The sequence below is a fragment of the Aythya fuligula genome, chromosome 11 (genome assembly GCF_009819795.1).
Source record: "Aythya fuligula isolate bAytFul2 chromosome 11, bAytFul2.pri, whole genome shotgun sequence".
In the NCBI taxonomy this organism is placed as follows: Eukaryota; Metazoa; Chordata; class Aves; order Anseriformes; family Anatidae; genus Aythya; species Aythya fuligula.
The window spans coordinates 4,153,923-4,174,486 of NC_045569.1; the positions used below are offsets into that span (position 1 = coordinate 4,153,923).

The 20,564-nt window shown below is 38.6% G+C and overlaps 1 protein-coding gene across 2 annotated transcripts in view; it reads left to right on the forward strand.

Annotated features, from left to right (window-relative positions):
- The first annotated feature begins 5,977 nt into the window (after positions 1-5,977).
- AQP9 (aquaporin 9) overlaps positions 5,978-20,564 on the forward strand; it is a 29,906-nt gene continuing 15,319 nt past the window's right edge. The window contains exons 1-3 of one of the 2 annotated variants that reach the window (XM_032194652.1): positions 5,978-6,012; positions 6,615-6,743; positions 20,038-20,164. In XM_032194652.1, coding sequence (XP_032050543.1) covers positions 6,642-6,743; positions 20,038-20,164 — 229 coding nt within the window. In that variant the 5' untranslated portion in view covers positions 5,978-6,012; positions 6,615-6,641. Of the gene's footprint in view, positions 6,013-6,614; positions 6,744-6,829; positions 6,885-20,037; positions 20,165-20,564 lie in introns of those variants that run through there. The other variant, XM_032194653.1, reaches the window with a different exon arrangement.

The following is a 20,564-nucleotide window of genomic DNA, read 5'->3' on the forward strand; positions in this document are numbered from 1 at the left end:
TCTGTCATGGAGTAAACCCAAGATGCGGCTCCTCAAGTCTGAAGTCCTCCTGAGCCCATCCAGCCCACAGTGCTTGGCTGGTCACCATGCAGCAGCTCACCACCCGCTCTGCAAAGCAGCACCCGTCTTTTCCCACAGAGCAGGCAGGTGGTGAGGGGCTGTGCCTCAGGGCAGTGTAAAGAACACTCACCAATAACCGGGAAGATAACACGCAACATGCTTCTGAGCTGTAGGAACGCTGTCCTGAGTCTAAATACATAACACACCCTCCTATTGTGAATTTCTCTTCAATTTACCTGTTTGAATTTATTATTTGTAAAACACACCAAGCCTCAAATGGATTGACCTTCTGCTAATGTACATTACCTAATGAATGGATGCAATTAGCTAATTCATATTGGACTATTGCACTTTCCAGGTCACATTTATCATCACTAAATGTGTGATCTAGTTTGCAAGTTTAAATTTTTTATTATTACCCTTTACACTAAAGAAATAAGTCTTATATTTAATTACCTGAACTTACATATTCAATTAATAGCTTAATTAACTTAATGAATATGGATACAGCACAGAAGTACCAAAAGATTGCTGCTAGGATGTGCTTCTAAGTACACTCTATAACAGGCATGCTCTGAACCTCAGAACAATTTTTTTTATTATTACGTTATTATTATTTTTATTTTAAAAAAATTGGCTGGGGAATTCCAAAGGAATTGGGCCTGACAATCCAACATTCCTATACAGGGGCCCGAGACGGTTTTATCATCTATTTTGTTAGCATTTCATATGAAAAGACAATCCCAGAAGCAAAGCTTACATTTCTGCAAAGAGGATTTAAACATTCAAAAGTGAGTCATTCTGACTGAAAGGGAATTAAAATAATGAAAAACAAGCAGAACAGCACCTCACTTACTAAAGGACAAGGGATGAATGTTTATAACATGGAGGCAAGACAAATACTCTCCTTGTGGGACTGAGGCAAGAAAGCACCAGGACCAGCATCTCTTACAGAAAACACTTCTGTAATGGAGTGTGGAAATGTGGCTAGATGGCAATGAAGCTGGGGGGTGCACTTGGAGTGGGAGGGCAAGTCAGAGGAAGGAAACAGTCATTTTCCTGTTGTTCAGAACCATGAATCTGCTGTCATACTTAGCTACATTTCTTTGTTTGCCAAATATTATTTTGTCTTTATGCCAATGGAGTCAAATCTGTAATTACCATTGACTTTTATATATCTTTTTTTATTACTTAGGTAGGTTCAGATCTGCTTTTCACAACCCTACAGCTCTACTGGTAGCCATGGTAAGTCACAGGGTGTCTGCTGCTATAGGGAATGTGTGCCCTGTAGAAAGGGCAAAGGTTTTGGCAATGTATCCCATGTTAAGAAAACATAGGGCTTAGATCAATGAAAGCCCATAGGATGTACATTGAGCTTTTCTTCATACAGCATGGGTACAGTTACCAAGATATCTATTATTTTTAAAAGCAAAGCTGAATTTAAAAATTCAATATTAATTTTGAGGGCTTTTTATAAAGAAACATGATGTAGAAAAAGTTATTCTAAAAAGTACATGCTGTCAATCACCTTTCCTTGCATTTACTTTCCATGTACATTAACTGCTCCAAAAAAGGGAAAGCGCAGGAAAAAAGAGCAGGGAACATAGGGCTATAACGAAGTGCCTATATAGGCTATAATGAAGTGCCTGTCCCAAATTGGTCTATTCTCCAAAGGCAATATTTTTCTTGTATTGAAATAGCTTTCTCCCAGATGCATTCAGAAAGTCAGACCTGCCCATACTGTCACCTGCCAGAGAAGCTTATGCTAGAACCATATCCAGTACGTGCAGAGGGAAGCAAAGCCTAGTGCAGCAGGTAACACCAGTGCACATAACCACCCGTGCAGCATGTCCCTAACGCTTTCCCGTTTGGCAGCACTGACAGTCCTATCCCAGAGCCATTCAGTGGGGCATGTTATCTGTTCCCACTGTGCCAGCAGGACTCCACAGTGCAGCAGTGCATCACACAGCTATTGCAGAGATTCAACCAACGAGGAAACTCAGGGCCTGTTATACACGGACATGTCTGTACAGTTTTTTTGATTTTTTCACAAAACTGTTGAAATTTACTATCATCAATTATGTACAAATATATGTAACGTATACTTGTGCAACATATCAGTTATGCACTGAGGTGTGATAGTGTGCCCAGCCAATCAAGAACAAAGAAAAGTTTTGGGCCCTGCTTTAGAGAAAGACCAGTTTAATTCTCACTGAAATCAACATCAGTTACAGTGGACTTCAATAAGCTTTGAAGGAGGCCTCACACATTACTGGCAGAAAGTTTGAAACACACATGTGGTGCCTATTTGATCTCATATTCATGATCTGGACAAAATATTTTATCTGGACGCTGAGAATACAGAAACAGAGAAGAAAATACAAAGAAATTCTCAATGGGTCACCTTGTGTGCCCTACCGCTCCCTCCAAGGTGGGCCCAGCTAAACCTGAGCTTCACATTGCAGATGCTTGCTTCTGTGAGCACTTACTCACCAGGGACTAGACCAGAGACAGAAGATGATCAGAAAGCATAGGAACTAAAGAAATGTTGTTTTTTTTTTTTTTCTGTACTCAAAAACATTAGAATGCTGAATTGCAGTATGTTCAGATCATGCTCACTTACATTTTTTGAGTTCCCCAGCAGCAGGATCAATAAATAAAACAGAAAATGTCCTGTAAGTACCACACAGCAGTTTCTGTAGAAAAAATAAATATAAATATAAATTAGGCAAAGGCATTTGTAAAGGAACATGTATTATAGTGGACATACTCATTCAGATTTTATCCAATTCAACTAAAATCAGCAGATTTAGACAAAAATAATTTGGCACATATTATTATGGTACAAAAAAAAGCGTTATATTTATAGCCTTGGTGTCCCCAGCTGTGTTGGTTTAGGTTTTATTACATCACTAACAACAATTTATGCGATACTCCGAATAATGTAGTTTTAAAAATTTAGTACAGTATATCCTGTTACTCATGGGATTCAAACTGTGGGAGCTATGTGTATTATTCTCTACTTTGCTATTTCTGTAGGAGTGAAGATTACTCATAAAAATTGTTAGGTTATATACACTGTTTGAATTCCTACTCCACTTAAATCCAGGTGAGGAGAAGAAATAGTTCAGTTCAGACTGCCTTGGGGGTAAGGATCCTAAGGGTCTCAGTCTTCTGATCTAAGGTCACACACTCAAGCATGAACAATAATATCAACATGCTTCTTGACATCTTTAAAGAATGCCAATAGATCTGTGAGGCATAACCTCCCTTAACAGAAACCATTTGATGCTTCTACGGGCTATTAGCTTTATCTGTGTCTATTGATTTTTTTCTTTACTACAGTTCATCTAACTTTCCTGGTATGGAAGTCAGACTGACAGTTCTGTCGTTCCCATGATCATCCTTGGAGCCCTCTCTTAAGAGACCAGTGGATCGGTGCTAAATGTCCTATGTTCCAGTTTGCTGGCTTTAAGATCGGATTCAGCAAAAAAACAACTCCCTGGTACTAGCACTTCAATAGCAGAACATTGGAATTCCTTGAGGGAATTCTGCACAGCTCCAGCAATTAGGCACTGTTTAACATATCAATTTCTCCTATATTCTGTCCTACCAAGAATTCATTTTAGGACAGTTCCTCATGCTCAGCCCACCCGAAGTTTGGTTCTTTAGCAAGTCAAAACCAAATCTTTTAGCTTTTCTGCTGAGTTGACCAGCTTAAATGCTTCTTCTACACTTTCATCCTCTATAGCTTTACCTACTTTCTTCCAGGACTCCTCTGTGGAAGAAATTTGAAAAAGTTGGTATGACTCCTACGTTCTAGTCCAGGTGCTCCTTAAAATCTTTTTGGTAACCTGTTGTGATTCCACATTTAAGACGACAGTTTGTACTGTTTTCTGTGATCCTTGTTTACATATGACCTCCATTTTTGAAAGTTGTCTGCAACTTCTTCCCTCAGACTACACAGCTGTTACTACTTACTGGTGGCAAAGCTCTTATCCTTACCATTGTGACACTGGGAGCAGGGCCCAGGTGAGGGGGCTTGGCAGAGAGAACAGGAATCATTGTGCTATTTTCTTTCCATTGTTCAGCCAGGTTGTCCAAGCATTGTATGTGACAAAAAGGCAGTATCAGGGAACATGGATTAGTAATTAAGGTCAAAGGTTTCCTGCATTTCTTTCATCTTTACATTTCACTCAACTTTCACATACTGCCATGTAAATATCTATTACATTTGGGAAATGTCTTTAGAATCTCATTTTGAATATAATGAAAGGATATACTGAATTCAAATTTTATGTGTTGCCCCTTTTTTGCATTTGAATAAAAAATATTTAAAAGTGTAGTAGTGACTTTAAATTTTGCCAAAAGCTGGAAAGATTTGCCAAATTATTGAAGAAAATCTGATGAAGGCAAGTGTAAATGGTACATACTTGTGTCAGGAACCTGGTTCTCCACCCTGTAAAGAAAAAAAAAATATGGGAAAGGCAACATCATCTGGACAAATGAGTAGGGGATTCTGCCTCTGTCACTGACATGTTACTTTGATGTCATTAGTTGAAAAATAGTTAATGCTTTCACACCTGTTATGAGACTAAACTAAGAGGTAGTTGCATACTACTTTGTGAGGGAGACCTGCATCTGCACAAGAGAAAGATCTGCTATGGACAAACAATTAAAAATTGCTTTCATAAATGTATTTATTTATTTCTCATTTTCCTGGAAGAGAGGAAGCAGTTTATCTCATTCCTCCTGTAATAAATGGCCTCCTCAGGATCCTCCCTCAGCTCTACTCTACCCATAATTCTGCAAGACAAATTCTCTCACAGACATAATAAACATATGCTTTAACATCCTGTGATAATTAAGGTCTTGAAAAATATCTTTGTTTTGCGGCCGTATGGGGTAAAGGTTTTCAAACTGCAGTACATAAGCTGTTTTCTGTGGCTTCCCAGAAGCAGCTTCAGCCATCTCTGTGCAAGTGCAGGCCTGCACTACGGAATAAACCTCTGCATCTGTGTGTGCCTGCTGCTGCACAGGTGCACCCCCAGCTCATGCAGCACCAGGACAGATGCAGTCTTCTTGCAGCTCATCACCTATGTGGCTCTCCAGAGGCCAGCATTTTCTGAAGCGGCTAACGGCGAAGTGGTGTTTGAATGCTGAGGCAGAGATAGCGAAAAGAACATGCAAAAAGGCTTAAGGATTAAAATTGGATAGCGAGGGTAAACTGGGTGGTAAGAGGGATGAAACTGGTGGTGGTAAAGAGGCTACAGCTGTAGTGAACATTCAACAAATCCTAGACTGAGGAAAAGACGAACACTGATGGGATTGTAGAAGTGACCCATTTGCCCAGTTCCCTAAGTCTTTGTCCTATTCACAGCTGAATAGGGCAGTACTGACAGACCTAAACACATTTGCCAGGAAGGTAAAACAAGGAAGAGGACAGATACAAACTGAGGCACCGGACATCTACAACACATGCTAAAATAACCTACCACAACTGGGCTAAGCCTTTGGTGTTAAGTCAAATGACAGAAAATATTTGTAAATCAACCAGATGACATGTCAGTGAGGTTAGTATCATAACTGATAAATGCATTCACAATGCATAAAAGATTAAAAGTGTAATATTTTTCTCTAGGAAATCTAATTATTTGAGATATTCACCAACTTCAGGTCTTAAGATAATGGCCAATAATAATATAATGCTTCGTATTATAGCACCTATGCGCTTTTAAGCTGAATATAATTGGGAACATACAGTCATTCTCAGAGCTTCATTTGCCTATACTGCATTATAGAGAGCCACTGGACCAAAGCAGATTTCATTAAATGTTCCTAATTTATTCTGCCTCGTTGCTCTTTTGTAAACAGGGCAGGTCACTCGAGAGCAAGGCATTGAGTCCAAAAAGAGCATCGTGTGTGAATATACAAATTCAACATACAACCAAGGTAAGACTCCTCATTAGCCACTAAAATCTCTCAGGACTAACCAGGTAGGAGCTTTTATTTACAGGGTAGAGCATAGCATCCTCACAAGTATTCACTCTCTTTTACAACTTTCTCTTGAAAAGGTTTCAGACAGCCAGTGGTAGCATGGCTTAAAGCTCAATTTAGGTCAGAGTGAATTTTTCAACCATATTTTGTTTCCTTACTTTGTGGTTTCTCTTTTTGCCTTTCATCTCAATTAGGGTGACAGGAACATTTTATTCATTTTTACCAGGAAGGAAAAAAAAAAAAAAAAAAAAAAAAAGTAATGTAGCCAGAAAGGTAATGATTAATCCATTCTGCAAGAAAAAAGAAAAGTTCTGATTGTAAACTTACTGGTATTATCTAACCAGTATAAATAGAAGCATACTCAGACAAGGCACACGATGGAAAACTCATGATGAATTGTTAGGGCATGTTGTGTTGGTTCTGTCAATGCCTGCAGTCAGATGATTTCACTGGCTGTACAGGATGAAATCTCATATTTCAATGTATAAGTAAAAGTGTCAAAGTTCAGCTGAAGCAGGGACGATTACAGAGCAAATTTTGTGTGTATTTGTAACTAGGGCACCAGAGCAATAGAGGAAGCCAAAATGAGCCGGAAAAGCAAAAGGAGTTTAAAGGAGAAATTTGCCTTGAAGAACAGCTTGGTTAAAGAAGCCCTTTCAGAATTCCTGGGAACTTTTATATTGATAGTAAGTGTCAGCTGCTTTCCTTCCTTCCTACTAATTTAATGTTGGACAGTGCTTGTAAGGGGACATGTATGCTTTTTCTTGTACTATACCAGCAGCGTGGTTACTGCCCGCACACCCTTGAATGAATTGCTTCTATTTCTGGTAAGTTTATAATTCCTTTCTTCACATGATGTAATTATCACTGGCTATTAAAAACTCATAGCTTTATATCTTACAATGGATAAATGTTTGATTTTTATAGGAGCAGAATTTCATTGAACAACTATGTTTTAAAACATCCAGATATACACAGTGAATACTAACAATACTCTTGCATTTGTTTTTTAAAAACTCAGCATTTTATTCTACTTTCAGTTGTATGCACAACTTTCATTTGCTTTAACAAACCTATTGTATTGCACATTTAAAAGTATTTTAGCTGAGTTATTTTCCTGTGCTACATGGAGATTTAGCCATGTGACTCGTAGTGAATTTATGCAGTTACACTGCTGAATCTTCAGAGATTTTGTAAGCTAACTATTTTTGGTTTTGTTTTCAACTGTATTACATAAATTATACATTTGCTTGGTTCTGTAGTGCTGTTACAATATTAGGTAAATAACAAAGCTCCACGTTTTCGTATCCACAAAGCTTTTTAACTTCATTTCTTGCTCAAGGTTTCTGTGCATTTTGCACTGGGAAACAGAGCTGTCTGGTGATTTACCAGGGTAGAGAGCAGGCTCAGTAGCAGAGCTGGAAGTCAAGCAGCTGGAATATTTATGCCAAACTCTTTCTTCCTCTTCTTAGTCTGAACAAGACAGTCTTGCTTATTGCTAAATATTTCATCATAGTGAAAGGGCAGGAAAAAATAAAAATCGGGCAGAGGAATGACATAGTATATTTTATAACTGTAACTATATTAGCTAAATTTCAAGTAAGCCATCTAAAAAATTCCAGTAGCTCATAAAATACATGAAAATAATGGTCTTTACTACACTTCAGCCAACTGAAGTGCACAGGCACTAAAGTAACATTATTCTCAAATTTAATACGATCCATAAGACATTACAGTAAGGAGCACATTTAGAAGAAAGGACCACAAAGCACTTTACAAACATTAATGAATTAAGTGTCACAACACCCTGGTAAGGAGGGGAAATGTCATTATCTTCATTTTATATATTAGCAAACCTGATTAGAGCAGACTGCACAGGAAGCCTGTTGCAGAACTCTGAATATAACCCAGATCACCTGACTTCCAGTCCTCTGTCCTCGCCACAAGATCATCCTCCTCTGTCCATTAATACAATTAAGCAAGTGAAGAAAACGTATTAAAGTGCAGATTAGATTGCAAATGCTATTATTTAATGTCCTGCTGCACACGACTAGAAGGAAATGGAAACACGGAGTCCATTTTCTATTATATTCCCCATATGAATATAGAAGATGAAGCTTTAAAATTGTTGTTGATAATCTGACTGAATTTCTTAATTCTATTTTACCCTTTCTAGTTTTAGCCTTGGCTTAAAGCAGAGAAGATACTCACATGGATTAAACTGAAGCTTTCAAAGTGCTCAGATACCTTGATTTATTTTTAGACTGTGCAAGTTAGCAGCAGTACAAAGTTTATTGGGAAGAAATGGACTTTTCTGCTGTTATTTATTGCTACTGCTTTTAGGCTCTGTCAGCTAGTAAGTTGTTTCTCTTAAAGAGCAGACAAATATTAAACTTATTAACTTAAATTGGAGCTAATCAAAGGGGCACCCTGATAAGTCAGGAGGCAGAAATCCTTGAAAAACAGACTATATATGCAAAAGAAGTGATAGCTTTTTTCCACTATACTACAAATATGTTTTATTCCTGTTACAAACTGAAAGTGAGTTCACGCTCATTTGAATCTTTCCTGAAAGCCATGTTTTTGCCACTGGGATGGGTTTTACAGCTTGTACGGAGGACCTGTGCCAGGGAGCGGGGCAGGGATGAGCCCTTCCATTATCCACAGGCTCTCTCTGGAAGTCAGTGTTAACTGATGGTACCTAAACCTGTGATCAGCCCAGTACCTCTAGAAGCCAGCTGGGTGAAACTCCACCCCCCAAATCACCTATTTCTATTTCTTCTGGAGAACGTCACAGACCATGCACTATTAAGAGCTTAAGTTATCGTCCTGAGTAACTCTCAAGTCTTGCAATATTATTTTCCAAACTGTAAAGTGTAAAATCTGTAAGATTAATTTCAGGACACCTAAAACATCAGGCAAATAACAAGCCTTCCCCTGGAGGTGAGAAGGGCTCCACCTGCAGAGCTGAACAGAGTTGAGACAACAAGCCTTGAAAAAGTCCCTGGGTGTAGAGTTTGGATAACATCTCCTGGTCATCCCTGCTTAATATGCTGTGGTTTGCCCTGCAGCATGGTCTCAGAGCCTGCAAACTGAATTCTTTTCAGATGAAACTGAAGTGGAAGGAGAGCTCCAGAAGCACAGCAAATGTGCTGACCGTTAATAGCTGCTCAGCCTCTGGATCAGACTAAAGATATGGCTAAACAATCCCCACCCTGAGACGTCCATAGTTGGGTCCTCTAAACTGGCTGCTTCACAGATCTGCTTATATTGCACAGCATGCCTTGGTGCTATGGGCTAGCCGCTGCCAGCCCCTCTCTCTGCTTACCAAAGCATCTGATTTGAGGCTTTCTGAGGGTTCAGTGAACAACACTAAACTGTACAAATCTGGAAGTCCTCTGCTGTATAGGCAGATCCAATGGTATACAGAGCAGCTGCTGTTATCGCCTGGCTGGGTAATCCTGTTGGCGATTAGGCTACTTTACTCTTAGACCTATTCTTCCAGGGGAACAATATTTCTTTCAGTATCAGGCCGTGAATTATTCCCTAAGGCACAGCACAGCTTCTCCAGTTACATTCTGGGACAAGAATTGGAGCGGTAGAAAACATCCATTTTTCAGTCCGTAACCAAATGCAAATTGCATGTGGTTTTGGTTATAGTGAGCTTTTGGTTACTGTCTTGAACTATATCACATTCACTTTATGAGGTGCCATCAAGCTGAGAAAATGGTGTGCTTAAACACATACGTGTTTTCTATTAAACACAAAACAAAACAACAAACATAGCGATGCATTTTTAATATAACTAGGTTACACTTGGAGCATAGGCAATGAGGAATGTGCATTAGGCTTGGTATTTCTGTTTGCACATTATTTGTGAGCTCCTGTCTATGCCTTGCATTTGCCTTGGTATGTCCCACGGCAAACCCCCGCCCTGCAAAGTTTCATTGTGCCATTTGTAATTTAAAATGAATATCCTCACAAATATACAATCTGCCTATAAAGTTTTGAACAAACATTTGAAAATGAAGACGCTTTCTATGAAGTGGATACTGAGTATTGTAGTTTTTGCATAATGTGTTTAGAACCAACTTCTGGGACCGGTCCCTCCATCCCACACCTGTGCAACAGGTCCTGCAGGCGGGAGAATGCCAGCCCCTTTGCAGTGCGGTGGGCTCAGAGGCCAGTGCATACACACGTTTCCCAGTCTCAGCCTCAGCCTTCTGTAGTTGGGGCTGTCCCGAGGCCTCCCTTGAGAAAGAGCACTCTGGGGAGCTTTTTGTTTTCCAGCATGTCTCTTGGTTCAGTATGTTTCCTCTCAGGGCTCCTGTGGGTTACTGTGGGAGGGACCAGCTGGGTATCAGCACAAAGAAGCCATGCTGAATCAGATAGATGGCTTATGTGACTTTTCAGTGAGTCTGCCTGGAACTCAACTAGCCAAGTGCCTCTCTGCTTTTAATCATGTTTCTCTCCATATTTCCCCTTTGGGACTTGGCTGCATTGCTCTCAAACAAAATGGGATTTATTCTGGCTTATGCCATTACGTATATCTGAATTGGAATAGTTCCAAAAAGAGAAGCCAAATGGGCCATGTGGCTTCCTTTACCAGCTACTGCTCACCTAACATAGTTTGTATTTCATTTTCACTCTGAAGAGCATCTTACTAAACAGTTTCCCGGAAAGGAGCTGCACAAGAGCCAGTATCTCCTGAGTCCAGAGCAGTGTACAGGCTTCCATTTAGCATACAAAGACCAGTAGGCAGCATATTTGCAAACTTTCCCTATCTATTGCTTCTCTAAGGACACAGTCAAGTAAGTGAGTATGACCAACACTGAGCAAATTAAATCATCCTCAGTTGTTACTGTTGTACCAAGTGGAAAACTAAATGAATGTTCCAACAGTTCTCACTGTGCACGGCCTCACCCAGAGTAAACAGGGACACAAAAGCCAGCTAGCAGGGAGAAGGATTCCTTTTCTATTCTGAAGCCCAGACCCCAGCTGGAAGCAGGGAGCCTCTTGCAAAACTCCCACTGAAGCAAACGTTTGTGTGTGCATAGGCTGCAGTGCAGCAGCACGTGCACGAATTGAGTGCATGACATTGCCTGCTGCAAACAATCCAACTAATTAGAAGAATGGCTATTTACCTTTTGCTCATCAAAATTTTTTTGTCTTGTTTTCATATTCTGACCACCTCATCATGTAAATTATCATTTCTGCTTTCTTGGGGAGTTCAGTCTTGCCTGAAAACTTTTAAGTGTGACATTTCATGGATTTGTTCAGCCTAGAAGATTAAAGTTTAAGCAACTGTTCAATATCTTTCTTTTTGTAGCCATACATTCCAGTGCATGTTACTTACAACACTACAATAATATATATCCATTATTCCAACCATGCATTAGAATCCTTATTACATATTATTACATTAAAGCAAATCTAGCTTTTCATCATTTACTCTTTAGATAAGCGTTTAGTGTTTAATACATAATTACTTAGAATTTTTACACAAATAAAATAAATTCTTGTTCTAAATTTTTGTGAAATGGACACTTTGTATAGAATGAAATGGCTTACAGCAATAGTAAGTACGAGTTATCTCTAACAAATTTGTTTGAGATTAGCACTGACTGTCCTGCAGTACAGGACCTTATATAATTGCCTGTTAGACAATGAACTTAAGTTTGTCAAAGGTAGACAAAAAAGATTATTAAAACATTTATAATTGTGATATATCGCTCAACAGATTTTTAAATATTATACAATGCTACAAATACCATGAGTCTCAGCCACGGTTGTACTCTGAAAAGTGGTTCATATTCCACAGAGATCCATAAATTAGGGTCTCTAGCAGTAATATTATAGTACAACCACTAAATAATTGAAGTCACTCATGAATGTGACGTCACAGAACTTAATCCTGAACGTCCAGACCAAAACCGCTCATTCTATGGGAATAAGAGGCTTCCTTTCCATGTCATCCCAAACTCAGAGTCCTTTCTGTTTCAGTTACTGGTTGTATATATTCTAAGACCTTACATTTTGCTACTGATTCTGTTGAAGATGTGCAAACTCTTCCACCTTCTTGCAACTGTACGAGATTAGCATTCTAAACAGAAGTCAAAGTGGTGACAAAGATCCTCAGGTGGGCTCAGTGTAAGGAGGTCTTGTTGTACAGTTTTTACTGTACAACAGTTTTTTATCTTTTTTTTATCTTTTTATCTTATTTTATTGTTTTTTATCTGTTGTACAGATTTTACAGATTTTTTATCTGTTGTACAGATTTATCTGTTTGTACAGATTTTTTATCTGTTGTACAGATTTTACATTATCAAATAACTTTTTTTTTCTTTCTAGAAAACACTTAGATCTCCCTGAAGTCATTCTTTAATTCAGATAAATAGTTAGCAATGTGAAGGAACTGAAAGGAAGGTTACCCAACCATTCTTTTACCCTGAAGTGTTCATTACAGCAAATAATTCTGAAAATTCACTGGAAATCCTTTGTTTTCAGTACAAACTGAACTGCGAAAATTGTGGTTGTTTTTTTCCAGTATATGACATTTTAAACTTTCAGGTGACTCAGATGTTCTGTATTGCATGAAAGTTTTAGAAGAGAGTTATCTTGAACTTTGCAATATCAGCCCTAACATATAACGGCTCTCTTTGTTCAACCAAGAGGTTCCAGTAAATTGAACCTGATTTTGTGAGTTTTTCTGTAGATGCTTTTTCTTTTTCTCCCCCCGAAAGTCTGCATCTATAGAACTGAAGTGTAGGCACTCTCCCTTAGCCTCACAGAAGATTCACAGTTGAAATCTTTGAAGGAATGAGAGTGTAAAATGTCAGTTTAGGTTTTACAGAGGAACTTACAAGCTTTTTTTTTTTTTTTTCCCCAAAAAACTTTGGCCAAATTAAAAAATAGTAATAAAACTATTCACTTTTTAAAACTCTCATAAACTGTTGGAAGAGATAACAGATTCAGTTCATGCCATACAGTGAGTTTATGTCTCTGTGATCTCAACTCGTCAGATGAATGAACCACTCTGGCTAAAAATGCATTCTAGTGAGGTCTCCAGTCCATGGTCTGGTTTAAAGGAGAATTTGATTCAGTTCCTTCTAACCCATCCCTAAAAGGCTTCTTTACTAAAAAAGAGGAAGCATTCAGCTCAAAGAAACATTTTTTTTCCCCAACAGAAAAGAACTTAGAAATAAAACACCGAGTCTTTACCTGTAACCATGCCCCTCGAACATGAGGGCACAGCAAAGCCCCAGCTGCCCTGCTTCTGCACCAAATGAGAGTCAAAGATATGTACGCTTATATTGTTAAGAGATGATAGAAAACCTCCTTTCTCAGAAATGTCAAAGCATGCTCCTGCATTCTCCAAGCACCATTACGAAGACTAAACACATTTAATACTAGTTTAGAGAGATTGTAATCTTTTCAGTTGGTGTAGGAAGCAAAGCAGAACAGCACACCTCAGCTCAAGAGTAAGAGTAACCTGGGAGGGCAGCAGCACCTGAATATACTCCTTTTCTTATGAGGCTACTAGGTAAGGTTTTCTTCCCTTGCCTCATCTTTGCTTCCTAGCCCCTTCATCAGGGGCCATGTTTCACTCCTGAGAGTTTGCATCTAAATATGAAATGTTTCATTTCCTTTCTCTCCTAAATTTCTAAAACTTAGTAAGAAAATAAAAACAATCTTCTCTCAAGAAATTGACTCAAGCCAGCTACCCTGTATAATTTAGGAAAGAAAAGCATTTTAGCATTTCAGGATGAAGAATACAATATTAATCATAATAAAATATGAGAGAATGCAGACCTTTGCATTTCAAGTGATTTCAAGCTTTTATTTGTCTCCTATTGCATGTGCAAAAGCAGTAATAAAAATTTAAAGGCATCAATTTATATAACGGAGCATGGTCTGTACCTCAATATTTTCACTATTTTTTTCCCACAGAGCAATTTGAGTCAAATCTTTGTTTTAAAAGCTTTATGTACACATTTCATCCAAAGCCTTATTAAATTTACATTCATGTCTCCGAGTAGTAATGCTTTCCGTCATTAAAAAAAGTTTCAAAATGGTAATCATTTGAAGGCTTATGTCTATAATATTTAATTAACTAAATGATTTTTTTTTCAAACCTTTATTTTATTAAACAGTAAGTCTGAAAAAAATAAAGGGAAATCCATTTGAACCTAAGAGGATATTGGTCGTGTCCCAGGGGATCGTCAGGAGAACGGATGTAGTGATTTTTTTATTACTCCAAGTTTGATTAAATTGTAATGTACAGAAATCCCCCTGCCCCCACCAAAATATGTAATTAATGATAAAATAAAAGGCATGTGCTTTTAAGCTATTTTAAAATTACTTGCCTGTTAAGCTCTATTTTTATCTCACCTTAAACTTTTTAAGTACTATCTGATTTAACAAAAGATGGCAAATATTAGACAAGAAATGAGATGAAGATTGCTTTTTCCTGGACGAATGGGAATTTCCTCTGACTTGAATTCTTGCAGAGCTCATGCCCTGAATTTCAGTAGACCTAACGCATCTCTGTTTTTGTTATCTCTATAATCTGTTATCTCTATTGTTATCTGTTATTATTATCTCTATTGAAAGAATGCTTAAGAGCCCAGGCTGAATCAAGGCTATACATAATACACAAACATAGCAAAACCATGTCTCTGTATGTAAAGATTTTCTAATCCATGATAAAACACCTTGTTATGAAATGCAAACAGATAAATTCTTAATCAGAATTGGTTTGTAAATAAAGAGAGTACAAATGAAAGTGAGTTCTAAAATACACTCTGAATTAGAACCCTTTAGAAGGACACCATCAATTTAGTAATTGGACTTTCATCTGAAAAGTTTATTTACTACTCTAATAAGCAACACCCTTTTGGGTGATCATGCATGGAAATATTAATGGGGCCAGAGAAAAAAACCTGCATAAAACTACAGAAAATCACAATCAACCCTCTAATGTTCTCATGGGCAGTTTTGGCCAGGGAGATCCCTACCTGATGTGAAGGGGAAATGCAACCACTTCTCCCAGCCCTCTCCCGTGTTCCTGTTTTAAGGGCCGAGACGCCTGGTGCTGAGCCTGGCTGTGTGGAGAACCTGTGGCAATCTCCCTTAGAAATGAAATGCCAGGGCTTGCTCTCGTGTCCTCGAGTGTCCCGGCAGTACTGCTGTGCTTCTGCAGGCTCAGGAGAGGTAACTTTGGGATAGCAGAAGAGTGCCTGCAGCAAGCACACAGCTTTAGCCTAACATGCTGCACAGCACCCGAGCCTGTCCCCTTCACAGCATGGCGCAGGAACCCAGCACCTGCAGCAGGACCCAGAGCAATGCTGCAGGCCCATCCAGTCTGGAAAAGGGGAGCAGCCGAGGCTCTGACTAGCAGGAAATGCCTGTCTGGGGAACACGGGGAGTGTGGCATGGGAAAGGGCAGGGTTACCGCCTCTCCTGAACAAAGAAAATTGTGAAGTGGTGGAGAGGTCGTTGGAGATTCTTCATAATTACCTGTAGCTGTTTAACTATGTCATGAAAACTAACTAAAATGGAAATTCTGAAACTAACTAAAATGGAAATTTTTCTAATATTTCTCTATTGAAAGAGTACAGCTTTGAAATAAATTATTGTTGTTGTTGTTGTTGTTGTTGTTGTTGTTGTTATTATTATTATTATTATTATTATTGTAACAGCTGACTCTGGATTCCCTGTAACACACTGATTTCTTGTATTCTAGCAGAGTGTCGTCAGTTGTGGAGCCACTGAGGCCATACTCTGCCTTCACGAACATCTGTGGTACCCCACTGAAGGAGTTTAACTCACCAGAGCTTGGCAACTGCTGATGTACAAGATAGAAAAAAACACACATCATTGCCTCCACACTGATACAAAGCAGGAGACTTGGCTGCTTCTTTACTGTTAGAGTGTATGGCTATGAACGCATGTTACCAGTAGATACGTTTAATAAGAAGGGGTCTTTTTACTATAAACTTTATGCTCTAAGATGTCTAAGGCTTTACAGGCCATGTAGAAAAACAGATTTCCTAAAATTCTGGATTCCAATCTTGCAGGAGATCCTATTTACATTGAAAACTGCTATTTCACACATTTGTGAAATAAAAAATGAAAACAGTGCAGACAGAGGAACTGTGATCTTCAGTCTGAGTGGGATAAAGTTCTGCAAGCTGCTAGAGAATAACAAGACATTATGCTCACAAGAGGCCAGTAGTCTTCCTTTCTTAACATTAGCCTTCTTACCCAAGACAATGGGAAGGATCTAATGTCCATGAAGCAACTTTTTTTGGCAGAGTTTGCAGACAGCTATTCCACACCCAGACATATTATTTATGACAGCAATCTAATTACTTTGTGAACAAAAAAGTCAGAACTGAAACTACTTCAGTAAATTTAAGATCAGGAGATAGACAACTGGTAAGATGAAAACCTGGTAACATAACACAAGATAAGATAAAGATACCTGGCTATATTCTACTCTAAATTACAGTCCCATCAAATTTGTGTGCTTGGGTTTGTGTGGGTGCACTGGTGGCTGAGCTTGGCCTAGAAACTTAGAATATTTAGTTACAACTTGATGATCAAGTTGGTCTTAACTCAGCCAAGCAGAGATTCACAGGGTATTAAATTGCTGCTCATGTAATTACATGATTAGGTGATAGTTTCCAGTTATGTCAGCCTAGTAGTAGTAAGCATGAGAAAAATATATCTTTCTCTCCTCCTTAAAATGACAGCAGATAAAGTATTTCTGTGACGTGGTTCAGATTTGCAGGTTTAGTCCCCAGTTTCCTCACCTCCAAATGGGTACACACGGACTGTGCCTGCCTCATTGGTCATACATGAGCAGGCGGTCACTCCCTAACATCCACTGAGCACAAAGCCAGTGCAGCTGTGCTCAGGCTGGCTTGTATGCCTTCTTGTTTGCAGATTCAGTTTTCTGAGACCGGTTAGCACAAAAATAGAGCATCTGCAGTTGCATATTTCCCTGTAATGAGTATAACAGTAGCTGTTATGCAAGAAGACTACACAGCTGTTTCTCTATGATTCTTCTTGGTTGTGGTAATCAGGGAAGGGAGGCCACAGCCATCCTCTGTTATTTCCTTCCCTCTTCATGTGAATTTGTAGTGGAGGTACATAGATGTGGTTACTGTCCCTTATCCTTTTCTACAACCATCTCTCCCATTCCTGTTCTCTTTTTTTTTTTTTTTATCACCCTTACAGAAAAGGTTGCTATTTTCAAAACAATGGCCTTTTCTTTTGAATTTGCTAAATTTTGTCCATGCCATTTCAAAGCATAAGTACATACTTGTAGACCTAACTACTTCCCTAAAGGCAAACTGTACCCCAGCTCACACAGGGCCGCAGACCATCCCATACTCCTCCATATCTGAGCCATACCTTTCACTAAATCTTCCTTGGTGCAATTCCTGGAATACTCCCTTTGAGAAGTCTGGAAAAATGAATGCTGGAGCATGCTACTTCCACCTCCTCTAGCCTTGTGCCATAATCTTAAACTTTATAAATTTCAGCACACCCGTTCTTTCCATATTCATTAAATATATAAATATATGATGTGTAGAATTCTCATATGAAGTTTTAAAAAACCATGTAATTTCAACTGTGAACAGCTGAAATGTTTTTTGTTTTGCTTTTATATCTGCATGTGCATTTGTGCTTAACATTGGAATAGCGAGGTATGAGATATGAACAGAAATGAGAGAATGCATAACGTAGTCGTATGTCATCCATTCATTGCACAGCAGTTGACTGCAGCTTTGAATGTCTTGTAACTTCCAATTATACAGTCCAATAAACTACTGCTATCTAACACCACCCTACCCTCACATATCCTGACAGCTGTAATACTTTGGCACCATACAGTGCTCTGTTTGCTCGCATGATTATAACCTCAAGGCACGAACTGCACCTGGGTATAACGACACATTCTTGGGGCACTTTTATAACAAACTCTGTCTGCATTGCAAAGCTGGTTGAGAGTAATTTTACTGAGAGTTTTCTCTATCGCATTTTGGAATTAGTTAAAACCTTGGGGAAATAATGGAAACAAAAGTTTGAGTTTGCCTGTTTAAATTCCATCTATTCTGGCAGGACTTGCTTGTTAAACTTCAATCACCAAATCTTTTTGGTATAGTCTGTTTCTAAGGCAGGAGAGATTTTCCCATTACATTGTTTCTCATTACACATTTCTGAATGGAACTGCCTTGCAACTAAAAGCAAGCCTTTCTCCAACAATTATATTTCAGGTATTCAAATATGCATAGTTAGGAAGGTCATTTACAACATGGTCATGGGTGACGTGCAGTAATGGCAGAATGCTAAAGTGAAGCAAGGAGATATCCAAAGCAACTGCCTTGGGTAAGATGCAATACTTCTATGAGAAGGCAAAAAAACCAAACAGATTCCCATGTACCATAAAAGGAGGAAAATAAATATCTAATTTAACATCAAATTAATTAATGTTGCTCAAGATAAATCTCGTCACATCCCAGAAATGTTATGATTCAGATTGCTTATACCTGCAGAGGAGCAAAAGACTTTAGATTACAGATATTATGTGGTATCTTCCATTAAATGGTGGGTCCTTATTCAGAAATACTTAGGCATATATTTAAAAAAGAGATTTTTCAAAGAGACAAATTGATTTCTAGCAAACACAGACCACCTAGTCCATCCTAAGCTAAAGGCCTTTTGTACCTTTGAAAATATTTCCTATTGACCTCAATAGGACTTAAATACATACTTGAAGCTAAGCACAGTTTTTAGAACTGAATAAAGATTATCTTAAGCATACATTTAAATGTTTTGCCGAATTTCATTCTGGGAAGAACCAGCATAAAATTGAAGTTAGTTTAAATCTCTTGAGTATACTCCAACGTGTACTATTCAGGTATCCCCACTTGAATTAACTGTTCAAATGGGAAAGCCCATGAAATACCCTGAAGCTTCTTGACTCCTGTACATCCTAGAACAGCACTGAACCAGCCAGATCCAGACTTTCACTGTGCTCCACAGCCAGAGCTCCTCTCCCTTTCCCTACAACATACCCTGCACTCAGCATTCGCAGAAAGCTAGCTGAGCACAGCAAGGGGAAAAATTATACCTCAGGAGTATAAGTAACCACTTACTTTTAAGTCTGTCTGAACTATGATGCTACAAACGTTATTTGTCTGATTTCACTATGATTTGCCCTAACTTGTCTTTTCTTTGCCTTGGTCCATAACAGCTCTTAGATTTTCATCTCTCTTGCCCTTAGTCTTGAATCTTCTTGCATGGCTCAGAGTCATACTACCTGTTCTGGCTTTCTTCCTCATTTATTGTCTTCATTTTAAAATCACTGACAGTAAGGTCTAGCAGTTCATGTTTTGACAGAGCAATATACGACATCAAGGCAGCGTAAGAGTAACACACGCTCTAATCTTCAGACAGCTGTCTCATTCAGGAGTTTCAGTATTAAACATAAAGCATTTTTGGACTATTTTTCATGACTTTTATAGTAAAAGTATTTTATAGTGTTTCTGTTTGTTTGTTTGTTTTTGTGTCATTGCTTATAACTACAATCTGGAATTGGAAACTTACCACAAAGAAATAATTCCCTCTTCACTTTCAGATTCAGGGATTTGTTGTGGAGACTGTGAGATAGGCTCCAAATTCAGAGTTGTATAACCCCATTATAGTTGCAAAGTGTTTTCTGTAGAGAGACAGAGGGGTTCTTACTACCAGACATTCTTTCTGGTCACAAAACAGGGGAAAATAAGAGTAAATGTTCCTTGTGGTAAAGGTGACAATGGTACCCATGCCACTAATGGCAAATTCTAGCATTTTTTCAATACTTAAACAACATTTTCAGCTATACCTGGACATCAGCAAGAGCTGCAAACTAACCAATAACGTTTGACAGACATGCTTAAGATTTCACATTTTTCTTTTAAAATACAGGCACTTGGATGTGGGTGTGTGGCGCAGGCTGTCCTTAGCCGAGGAGCACATGGCGGGCCCATGACAGTCTCTGTTGGATTTGCAATGGCAGTCACCATAGCAGTGTACGTGTCTGGGGGGATTTCTGGTAAGTGACTTCTGTTTTCTGATATAGCATTTATTGCCACAATTTTAAGGCTACCTTATTATATTATTTCCAATTCATGGAATAAACAGTGATGTATCTATCAGTAACAAACACCATTACAGCAGAATCTGCATCAGAGTTTTGCTAGTAATTATTTTGTGTTCTTGTTTCCTTCTATTTTTCTGTTTGATAAACACTTCCAACAAATTCTAATCCAAACTACCATGTGGTAGTTCACACCCTTGGCACACCTCTGGCCTTTATGAGCAGTGATCTGCGCAAACCAGAAATCTACTTGGTGTTGCTTTGAGAATTCTGTCAATAATAACCAGGAAAAGATTAGAGAATCCTGCATTCACCAACGAAAATGGTTGCCAGCCAGGTAGGAGGCAGGACAACC